Source organism: Bufo bufo, chromosome 4 (assembly GCF_905171765.1).
Source record: "Bufo bufo chromosome 4, aBufBuf1.1, whole genome shotgun sequence".
NCBI classification, from domain to species: domain Eukaryota; kingdom Metazoa; phylum Chordata; class Amphibia; order Anura; family Bufonidae; genus Bufo; species Bufo bufo.
The window spans coordinates 96401147-96413438 of record NC_053392.1 but is presented as its reverse complement, the minus strand read 5'-3'; the positions used below and the strand labels follow the sequence as shown (position 1 = coordinate 96413438).

The 12292-nt window shown below is 44.1% G+C and overlaps 1 protein-coding gene across 2 annotated transcripts in view; it reads left to right on the top strand.

Moving 5' to 3' along the window:
• The window catches only part of TRAPPC12 (trafficking protein particle complex subunit 12), a 115845-nt gene that overhangs the window by 42765 nt on the left and 60788 nt on the right, over window positions 1-12292 (top strand). For both annotated transcript variants that reach the window (XM_040427555.1, XM_040427556.1), the window contains exons 4-5: window positions 3713-3826; window positions 8304-8442. In XM_040427555.1, the coding sequence (XP_040283489.1) occupies window positions 3713-3826; window positions 8304-8442 (253 nt within the window). The remainder of the gene's footprint in view (window positions 1-3712; window positions 3827-8303; window positions 8443-12292) is intronic.

Sequence of the window (12292 nt, the reverse complement as noted above, 5' to 3'; positions counted from 1 at the left end):
AGGAAGTAAGTCAGTCTTGGCATAATAAGTAAAAGAAACAATGTCCAAAGCAAGAGTCTTGTAATGATGAAAATCGTAGTAGAGACCTCCTAGAGAGGTCGGTGCAGCCAACTAGAAGAATAGGTGTTAAGGGGAATGGTAAGGAGGGGGATGGGGGGATGGCCACCTTTCACCAGTAGACGGTGGATAAAGCAGGAAGACTGGAATGACAGATAACCTGAACGGCCTATACAGAAGATAAACTAGGGAGAAAAGGTGGGGGGGTAGTTCTCGCAGGATGGCAGATGTGCTTGGGCATTTTATGGCATAAGTGTACAACCCACAGAAAGTAGAGAACCACTTTGTTGGCCTGCAATAGATAAGTTGAACCAAGAACTAAACAGACCATAGCAGCTGTCTAGAAGAAAGTTAAGATGATTAGACTTCTATATGATTAACGCAAAACTAACCTGTGTACTGACCTCCAAGATCGTATCCTGTCAATTAGCCAGCCAGTATACAGGTTGCTTTTTCGTTAATCATATAGAAGTCTAATCATCTTAACTTCAGAAAAATGTTGTGTTTCTTCTAGGCAGCTGCTAGGGTCTGTTTAGTAGCCAGGAAGAAAAAGCCGATCAGTCTCAGGAGCCTCCTACTTAAGTAGTGTTTCCCAATGATCTTTCCAGAGGTTATAACCAGTTACTAAATTGATGAGAAGGTAGCCCCAATCCAAAGGTACAAACTAAAGTAGAACTAGCTTAGTTGTCTATTGCAACCAATCAGATTCCACCTTTTAATTTTTCAGAGCTCCTTTAAAAAATGTAAGGTAGAATCTGATTGGTTGCTATGAGCAACTCAGTCTGTTTTCCTTTGCACCAGATTTGATAAATCTCCCCAATGTCTTATTACCCTGCGACAGGCCCACCATATATGTTCCCTAACACCTAATAATTGACAGCCTCTAAAACAGTTGGAGGAGTAGCCCAGTACTGCATTAGGCTATCCTGGATGGGTCTAAATACCAGCGGAATAGCACTTTAAAAGATACTCCAAGCATTAGTGTTTTGGGCACTCCTACTGGTGGATTCCCAAATTTGTTTCCATTGCTCATCCAATTGAGTTAAGCCTAGATCTGATTCCCAGTTGGAAACCTAGGAAAATTGGGTTCTATAAGAGGTGTGGACTAGGTTTGAGTACATTTGTGTAATAGGGACCCTAGCATCTGGGTGGCAGTCGGTACAATTCAGAAGAGGAAAGTTCTAAGAGAGTTTTTTAAGGGTACTTTTTACTGAGTTCCGTCAAAAGGGCTCAATGCCAGAAAAGAACTGATCAGGTATATCCCCATGCATTCTGAATGGAGAGCAATCCGTTCAGGATGTCTTCAGTTCAGTCATTTTGACTGATCAGGCAAAAGATAAAACCGCAGCATGCTACAGTTTTATCTCTGGCCAAAAAACAGAAGACTTGCCTAAATGCCGGATCCGGCGTTTTTTTCTCCATAGGAATGTATTAGTGTCGGATCCGGCATTCAAAATACCAGATTCAATGCATTTTTATTTTTTTTACTGATCAGGCATTTTTATGACTGATCAGGATCCTGATCAGTCTTACAAATGCCATCAGTTGGCATACGTTTTGCCGAATCCGGATCACTCTGCTGCAAGTGTGAAAGTAGCCTTAGACGGGAGCTCAAATAATCTCTGTAGGAAGGTTATAAGTGGAAAGGAGGTGGTAGACCTTAGTGAGTCCATTATTTGTCCTGAACCTTAACGATACTGGTGAGTCATATCCTGGGGGAAGTAGAGGGTTTTTCAATAGTGGCAATAAGGTAAGATGTGGGGAAACCAATTGGGCCAAATATTTAGCGGCTGAGTGACTTCCATGGCTCCAAGTGAGAGCCAGGCTGGGGCATTTTGATATGTGTTCTATTGTGAATAAAATATGGGTTCATGAGATTTAAAAATCATTTTTTTTTTTTTTTACATTTTACATGGCATCCAAACCTTTTTGGAATTGAGCTATCATGTCCCCGTTTCACCAGTTATCATGTCCCCGTTTCACCAGTTGTCCTCCCTTGGGCTTCTTTTGGTAGGTACTAACCTTTGCATACCGAGAACACCCCACAAAACCTGCTGTGACCCAGTCATCTAAGCATTAATATTTGGAACTCAGCCCTGTAATCCATATGCTTGCTCGTTTTGCCCAGAACATCAACTTCAAGAATTGACTGTCCACTTGCTGTTGAAATCTGCCCATAGACGATAAGATCTGCTTGCGGATCACCGCTAATTGCTGTGCCGTCCCTGTACATGCTACCCGTAGGTGTAGACAATGCGCTGCTGGACTACATTATGTACGGGTAGCCTTCCCACTTCAGATGCCATTGTCACAAGTTTGTCTGTTTTTCACTTCAGTGGTTTTAGATATTGATAGCCTATCTTCAGAATGGGTCATCAATATTAGATCGGTGGGGGTCCACCTCCCTCACCGATCAGCTCTTTCGGGCAGGTGCTGGAAAGTATATAGTGGACAGAAGGCTCCATCACTCTGTAATTTCCTGCAGCTATGCTCTCGTTCACTTGAAGCACCTTCTGCTTCTGGTTCCATCCACTCTGCAGTTTTCGGATGCCCAAAACACCTTGATCGGTGGGGGTACCAGGTGCCTAACTCCCGCCAATCTGATGGTGATCATTTGTCCTATGGTAGGCAATCAATATCTAAGTTCTGGAGATCCCTTTAAGGTTACGGCTGGCCAGTGTATGTGAGGAATGTCTTTCAAAGTCATGTTATGTCCCTCAGTGATTTATAATGCTATTTATTAAGTAAAAATGCCTTAAAGGATAACTGTCATTTTTTTTTTTATTTGCTAGTTTATTAGAGCTAGGCATGTATACCTGAGTTAGCCTGTCAATGATTGCCAAAAGATCTATAACTACCTTATAATAACAGCTATAATGTCTCCTGTCCCTTTCCACTGCTCCCTTAAAAGACCGTTGCTATGGCTCATCTGTCTCCCACTAGGAAGATAGAGGGGTGGTCCTTCGCACTGCATGCCTGCATTAGGCTTCAGAGTGAGGAGGCGTGTCTCTCAGTAATCCAATCTTATTGGCAGTTTGTATGTAACCTGAGGGAATGCAGTTTTGGCCTCAGAGAACTGGCAGAGGAGCCATCTTGGTAAGATCTTCATATTGTAGGATTCAAAACAGCCGTAACTAAGGGGAAAACTCAAGGAAAACAGTGGTAAGTGAAGAAACTAAAGATTGCTTTATGCATAATGCTGCTGCAGCAGTAACATTTGCTAAAATTGATTTTTTTTTTTTATGAAAATATGACAGTTATCCTTTAAGTTCGCTCAGTTCCTTTTATTAAATTCATTCCTAGGCATATGAAAAAATGCTGCGCTCCCCCCCCCCCCATAATATATGCAGCCTGCACCTTATTTCACCCTCTGTAAAATGTAGGCCATTAACAGCTCTGAAAATGAAGGGGGGGTGTACTGTTTGTAATGTTGTTGGTGTCTTCTGCTCGCTCTAAACAGCGCCTCATGCTTGGCTTCACTTACTGCCTAATTATACGTACAGCTTTGACAAATGACATCGCGGCTTTCCTGGCCATCTTTACTGACCTTGTCATCATTACTGATGACTAGATCGAGCCGCTTCAAGCAAATGAAGCAGCTGAGCATTTTATTCGCATCATTTATTAGTTGCTATCTTTCGTTCTCTTCCCACAGAATAGTAAGAATTGGCGGGCGGCAGTTGACCTGAGTGGGAGGCTTCTGAATGCCCACGGGCAAGGGTATGGCAAGAGCGGTCAGCCGACCAACCACACCACCGACTCGCTGCAGGTGAGAACGCTATTTATTGCTTGAAGGAAAGCGCTAATTGTGTAAAGAATAATGGAGGTGTTGTCTACAGCAGCACCCGGTTAGGCTTTAGCTGTCATATTTTTGTGGTGGGCTCTGATCTAACTGGCCGGCAGAGGTGGCACCTCCGTTTATTTTTTTTTCAGCATTGGTTTTCATAAATGAGGTCCATTTTGATGGTGCTGACATGTTCTTGGTAAGTGTTTTTATCTTTCTAAATAACTGAATGGGGCTCTCCGCTTTGGTCCTACCTGTTAGAAGAGTCCTTTTAACAATATGTTGATCACAAGGTGTCCTCATGTTGGGACCACAGCGATCAGGTGAAAACAGTAAGTGCTCCATTTCCCTGAAGTGCCACCAAGGCGGAAATAAAGTATTACACAATGCCCATTCAAATCGATGGTAACACAGGACAGGACCTGCAGAGCAAGAAACACTGTTGGTAACCAGCCGCTTCCCACTCTGATGCAGATATGGGATCCTGAACAGACTAGGAGTAACGTCAACGCCCCTGTTGCTCCTAGAGACTCATTTGCATATATTAGAAGATCATTTTTCTCAGCAATGCGAGCACATATGAACATGGGACCAACACAGATGTCTTCAGCTGCCAAGTGACTGTGACCAAAGTACTGTGACTGATATTACAGCTCACCATTACTCCCTTGATTGGGACTGAGTTGCAATACCAGACGCAGCCCAAGGGCAATAGTGGAGCTGTTTCAGTGGGCTGAGTGCCAACTACTAGCGATATAAAGCAGTAGTCAACCCTTAAAGGGAACCTACATTTCTAGCTTAGTACATTTCTTGTGGTAAGATGAACTTTATTCAGCCAGCACAGACAGTTTTATAACATGCAGAATACAGGCTGCTGTAACCTTCCCTTATAGTACAGCTAGCACAGCAGAAGGAGATGTTTGATTGTAGAATTACAGGGAGTTGCTGTCTTGGTATTAGGTTCGATTCAGACTGGCGCCTGAGTCTGGTGTTCTATTCCAGCATTGAAACATAATACCAGAATTGCCGGATCGGGCATATGCCAGACACCGTTGGCGTCTGCCAGATCCTATTTACTATGATGGGGTCTATCTGGTTTCCTGAGTGAGGACCAGCATTTTGCAGAATGAAATACCGCTGCACGCAGCACGGTTTTAACATACCCTTAAGTGACTCTACACTTGTCAAACCTCATCAAGACCCCTTTGTATTTTCTAGCGGTATAAATACATTGTACCAGTGCCACTGATCTCATTAGACACTCTGAGTATGGCCACACAGGGTGAAAATCCACTACAAATTCGTGGCCAGATCTGCGTTAGTTACATGTGGATTTTTCTGTGGATTTGTCTTGAATTTCACAGTATGCATTGCGAAGGGTGAAATCTGCAGCATGAATCATATACTGTGGATGTAAAATGTGTAGTTTGAATTACAATGTAGTTAATTGTATTGAGGGCGAATTATTATATATTTTTTTATTAGAGGCAGGCACGGGCAGAAGTGTCAACTGGGCGTTCCCCGCTTGCTTTTCCTTACCTGGCACTGCTTGATTAACAGGTCTCCTCCCTCATTCAGTAGGAATCTGTGGATAAAAATCACTTGACCAAGACAGATGATTATCCACAGAGAAATAAACAATGATAGTTGCTGTTGATTACAGCAAACAGAGATCTTGAAAGCCCCGAGGAATTGATACAGCACGTTACCACAAGCTGGATGCTGCAAGAAATCCAACCCTGCTGGGTTACAGCAACTTTCTTGTCCCAACTCTACCCCAATCAGGTTAATTACTTGCAGGGGTTATTCTAGACTATGAAATTTGTCCCCTATATGCCGGGCCCCTCCCATTGAATCTACTTGCCTCGCTCCCTGCGCCGCTCCTGGTCCCCGCATCCCCGTGCGCGGATGAAAACATCCGGTGTCGGGTGGAGCAGCCAATGGCAGGAGGGAACGGGGACAAGTCTCCCTAGCATCGCGGGTGATGCTAGTTAGGCTCATCCCCGTCCCTGCCTGCCATTGGCTGCTCCCCCCGACACCGGATGTTTTCATCCGCACACAAGGAGAAGCACCAACAGCGGTGAGGGGAGCCAGGTAATTATATTCATTGTGAGGGGCCCGGCACATGGGGGACATTTTTATAGTCTTGGATAACCCCTTCAAGTATCCCAGCCAAAGTTGCTGTGTAGCCTCAGCCTAAAATCCCCTTCAATTTTCCTTCAAAAATGAAAAAAAGCTGTAAATATAATATTTTTCAAACCTATGTTAGTAAATCTCTCATCCTCTCATCATTTTGTTGTCTTCCATTCTGGGCTGTCCATGCAGCTCTTTCTTAGGCTACTTTCACACTAGCGTTTTTCTTTTCCGGCGCTGAGTTCCGTCCTAGGGGCTCAAATCCGGAAAAGAACTGATCAGGCATATCCCCATGCATTCTGAATGGAGAGCAATCCGTTCAGGATGCATCAGGATGTCTTCAGTTCAGTCTTTTTGACTGATCAGGCTTTTCAGAAAACCGTAGCATGTTGTATTTTTACCTCCGGCCAAAAATCCGGAACACTTTGAACGCCGGATCCGGCCTTTTTCCCATTGACTTGCATTAACGCCGGAGTCGGCGCCGTGTGTTCCGTCAAACCAGAACTGGCTTTTGCATGTTAAACCCGAAAAAGTCCATAAATGGCGGATCCGTTTTTTCCAATGCATTTTTTCATTGTGATCAAAATCCTGATCAGGATTCAAATGTAATCCGTTTTCACACGTTTTTACGGATCCGGCGGGCAGTTCCGGTGTCAGAATTGAACGCCAGATTCAAACAACGCTAGTGTGAAAGTAGCCTTAGGCTACTTTCACACTAGCGTTTTTCTTTTCCGGCGCTGAGTTCCGTCCTAAGGGCTCAAATCCAGAAAAGAACTGATCAGTTTTATCCTAATGCATTCTGAATGGAGAGTTAGGGTACTTTCACACTTGCGGCAGGACGGATCCGACATGCTGTTCACCATGTCGGATCCGTCCTGTGGCTGTTTCGCCGTGCCCCCGGGCCGCTGCTCCGTCCCCATTGACTATAATGGGGACGGGGGCGGAGCTCCGGCGCAGCACGGTGGTGCACGGCTTAAGGCCGCCGGACTAAAATTACTGCATGTCAGGTTTTTTAGTCCGGCGGCTTTCTCCGTGCACCGCCGTGCTGCGCCGGAGCTCTACCCCCGTCCCCATTATAGTCAATGGGGACGGAGCGGCGGCCCGGGATCACGGCGAAACAGCCGCAGGACGGATCCAACATGGTGAACAGTATGTCGGATCTGTCCTGCCGAAAGTGTGAAACTAGCCTAATCCGTTCAGGATGCATCAGGATGTCTTCAGTTCAGTCTTTTTGACTGATCAGGCTTTTCAGAAAACCGTAGCATGCAGTATTTTTACCTCCGGCCAAAAATCCGGAACACTTTGACTGAACGCCGGATCCGGCCTTTTTCCCATTGACTTGCATTAACCCCGGATCCGGCGCCGTGTGTTCCGTCAAACCGAATCCGGCTTTTGCATGTTAAACCCGAAAGTCCATAAATGGCGGATCCGTTTTTTTCCAATGCATTTTTTCATTGTGATCAAAATCCTGATCAGGATTCAAATGTAATCCGTTTTTTCCGGATCCGGCGGGCAGTTCCGGTGTCAAAATTGAACGCTGGATTCAAACAACGCTAGTGTGAAAGTAGCCTTATTTCCTGTGATATCATGTCCATTGGCAGTTAGAGCAGCAACAGGGGCAGTGATAGGGAAGTGTCTATGTAACTAGCTGGTGGGAGGAGCTATAAACTAGCTGGGTGTTAGGGGAAGTGATGGAGGAGTGTCAATGTAACTAGCTGGTGGGAGGAGCTATAAACTAGCTGGGTGTTAGGGGCAGTGATGGGGGAGTGTCTATGCAACTAGCTGGTGGGAGGAGCTATAAACTAGCTGGGTGTTAGGGGCAGTGATAGGGTAGTGTCTATGTAACTAGATGGATGGGAGGAGCTATAAACTAGCTGGGCGTTAAAGGCGGGGCTGGAGCTGTGGCAGAGGAAGGAGAAGTGCATCATGGGTTTGGTTGGATACAGCAACACGAAGTGGTACATACATTATGGAAACTAAAGGGATTTGTCTACATGGTGGAAACGGGTCAGGAGAGTCCAAATTAAAAAAGAAATAGCATGGAGAAGATGTACATGAGCATATATGTTAAAATTCAGAGTAATTCCAGAAATACTCCATTAATGTAGATCCAGCTTGGTATGGGGTATGGTCCATGTAACAAAATGTAATTTTTAATAGAAGGTGACTGAGGAGGAACACCCATCATTGTACAGAGGAAAAGAGGAAAGCTAAAAACAAGCAGGCAAATGCCCTACCTTCAGGCTTGGGGCAGACATGACACCCAGCAGCCATGTAAAGCCATAGTATCAGTAACTAGTGACTGACCTGATATTGATGTGTCTTCCAGCTTTGGTTTCTCCGGTTGTCCTTATTGGTGAAGCTTGGACTTTTTCAAAACGCAGAGATGGAGTTTGAACCATTTAAAAACCTCGACCAGCCAGATCTTTACTATGAATATTACCCTCACATTTATCCGGGCCGCAGAGGTAAGACGCTTCGTTATTTCTCAGTTGTCCAGTCTGATTGCTGGTTTGGAGCCCAGTATGGAGTCCACTTAGGCCTCGTTCACATTTACGTATCCGTTATGACATCCTTGGAAAATCCATCCGTGTTTCATCTGTGAAGATGTCGATGAATAATCTGTGTTTGATCCGTGTGTCTGTTTTTTCCCATCCGTGTGTCACCTATATTCCACAGACACTGCTAGGCTGAAAGTGAATTCCTAGGGCATCTCCTACCTATGGTTCGTGAAAAGGGTCTGCATCACGGACCAAAGTAGTGCATGTCTCCATGTTTTTCCACTGACCCACAATCGGAGGTACTACTAATGTGTGAACAAACACCTACAAATCAGTGGGTAGGTGTGCTGTCTGCGGAGTACATGAACAGCACAGGTCTGTGACTTACTGAAGTGTGAACGAGACCTTAGAGTTAGTTATGGAAGCTGTGAGGGAATGTCATGTACAGGAAGTCGGAGGGCGCGCTACCTCTGGAGGAGAGCTGCCCAGCACTTCTAGTAGCTGAGAAGAGTTTCTAATCCAATCCAATGTACCATTAATCCTTGTCCTCATACTACATTAAAGGGGTTATCCAGGAAAAGATATTGAATACCTATCCTCAGTACACCCAGGACCCCTGCCGACCAACTGTTTGAAGATGCTTGGTGCTCCACGAGTGCTGCAGCCACTTTTTAGGCCATGTGACATCACCGTGCATCGGTCACCTGGCCTAGTTGCCGCTCCTCTCCATTCATGTCAATGGGGCGGAGCTGCAATACCAAGCACAGCCGCTATACCATGTACGGCTTTGTGCTTGGTAAGCTGCTGGGAGGCCACAGAGCTTCGGTAAGAGCCGCAGCTTCCCGAAACCAGCTAATTTGCGGGGGTTCTAGGAGTCAGAGCCCCGCTGATGTGATATTGATGACCTATCCTGAGGATACGTCATCAATAGCTTATCCAACATAATCCCTTTAACACTCAAAACAGGACGTTAAAATACAAAAGAAGACATACCTAGCATATGTTTTGTCCAGATCTTAAAAAAGCTACAATTAAAAGGGTATTCCCACAGTGTTATCGTATCGTTAGTATATGCCAGTGTTAAAGGGGTATTCCCATCACAGATAATGGGAATACCCCTTTAATGACCCCCTAAGTGCTCAAATCGGTGGTAACTCAGCACAGGACAGGACCTGCATGGCAAGATACAGAATACAGGCTGCTGTAAGCTTTCCTTTATGGTATAGCTTGTTTGATTATAGAATTATTTCAGGCAGTTGCTGTCTTTGTAGTCTGATAATTTCTTAGGCTAGGTGCAGACTTGGACCTGTATTCTGTTCCAGCTACCAGAATCACTGGCTGTGGCCCCAGAAGCGTGTGGGTCCTAGGAGTTTGGCACCACTGATCTGACAATGATGGTATATGCTTTCAAAACCCTGCAGTTTTCTCACTGGCCACTAATCGTAATACTGGGCGCCACTTCTGGGTCTGTACCGATCACTTTGCTGCAGTTACCTGGTTAACGTTACAGCCTCATTATTTCACCTCCGTGTACAGACAACACAGGGTCCACCATTCACAGTAGGTGATATCGCAGCTTATCTCCTCCCTCAGGTCACAGAGCATGCCTAGAAGACTCCCCCATAGAAGTCAGTGAGGTCCCCTCCAGACCATTGTGTCTATGGCCAACGGGGCTGCCGTAAAGCAATTTTGAAATGCTCTCTAAATGCTGTTCAGAACAGCTCTGGTAAGATGGCCGCCCCCTTAATCATGTTCCGGAAATAGAGGAAATAAATCTGTAATCAGAAAATAAAAAAAAGGTTACAAAAAAGGAGCTGTTTTACTATCTAGTTTTAACTGGCAGATCACATTTTTTGTTAACCCTTCAGTGTGCCTACAATGGTAAATGCCATAGTATCCATCTCTCTGTACAGATGGATATGAGAGATAAATAATGTGCATTCCGCACACTAGCCCATTCCTCTCGCTGATAGGTGAGAGTCTCGATAATAGCGGGAGACCTCTTTCTGTCACTTTGATACTGCAGGGGAAAATCTCCTTCACCTAAAGTGCCCGTCTGGGAGCCATTGCCTTTTCATTTGTTCAATTTGCATCTTCCTTCCCTTATAATTACTGGTTTTCCCTGTCTGCTTTTTCCGACTTCTGCACAAGAATCATTTGATTTTCTGCTCTTTCTCATTCATGTGCAACCTTCAGCTGTTCCTCTTCCTGACAGTTGAAAGGCTCTGCATTCCTGCCGGTGGTAAAACAGCAGGTCATTTCTGCCTCACGTTCTTGCCGTGTTTTTTTATTTTTTGTTTTTTTTATTGTTTAAGACATAGACATTTTTCAGAGCGAATTATCTGTTACCAAGGCTACCAGCAAATGTTTGTGTTATATAGTTTTAAAATTTCTTATAAAATTTCATCCCCCTGTATCCAGAGCTTTTGCGTATAGTGGGCGACTGTTCTGGTAGTCGCCCACCGACTGAGGGCTTTGTTGCTAGATGATGGTTCACATGTCAATACCTATATAACAGATGCCCCTCCTATTCAGAGAGAGACTCTTAATATAATCGACACCTATATATTCTCACAAATAACCAATCCCTCTAATATCTAAAAAGTGGTTATCAATATCAAATATATTATTGTATTGTTACAATAAAAATACTATAACAAAAACAAAGACAAGTGCACTCTGCGGTCTTACTAACCCTCGTACTGGTGTAAAATTGAGAGATTAGCCAACATATCCTGCTTGGAGGACATGTCTGAGCCCGAGCACCGCGCCAAAGGTTTCTCAAGTAGCTCGGGACCTAACACTCGCCTATCTGTGCCGTACGGGCAATACCACGGGCCAGTGGGCGAATTACAGAGCGTAAGGTCCGACTCAGACAACTCACCAGTTACTTCCAGCATGTAGCCATGCTAGCAATGGGAGGAGTCTGCGAGTCCTATTGAAGACTGGCTGATATAGCCCGGGCCTCACATGTGCACCAGAATGCTGCCTGTAGATGGAAATAAAGGCACATTCAGACTAGGAGTTTCTACACCTCCAAAAAATTCAATATACAAACTACAAATTGGCGTGGTATTAAAAAGCAGGAAGTGCTCAACCCCCATATGCAGTGGTATATCTATACGGGGGGGCAGATCCTGCACTTGTGGTCCGCTGCTAATGGCAATCCCCAGCAAAAATGCATACAATGGAGGATGCCTGCAGCGGACTAAAAGTACCACAATGGACATCCTACGCAGGATAGCAAATGTGTGGATGTGATAAACAGTACATATATAATATAACAAAAACAAAGATGGGTGCACACTGTGGTCTTACTAACCCTCGTATTGGTGTAAAATTGTTACAATAACACAAAAATCCATTAATTCCATTATGTTTTTAATGGGTTTTAATAGATTTTTGTGTTAGTGTAAAAATAAAGTATTACCGTATATTTGATTTTAATGATATTTTTTTTTTAATTATATATATATATATATATATATTTATTTATTTATTTATTTATTTATTTATTAGAGGGAGTTGTTAAACGGGAGAATATATAGATGTTGATGGTTCACAGGTATTTATCCACTTACACATTAAATCACTTGTTAATGAAAAAAGAAAAACATTCAGCAAGGAGAATACATGGTGCAGGAGGTGGACTTCTCTCCATGTAAAGTTGTCTATCTCTATGGCAAGGGATGTCCAGTGTCTAATTCTCTTAAAAGGGTTGTCTCTCTTCAGCAAATAGCATTTATCATGTTGAGAAAGGTAATACAAGGCATTTACTAATGTATTATTGTTGTTCATTTTGCTACCTTTGCTGGCT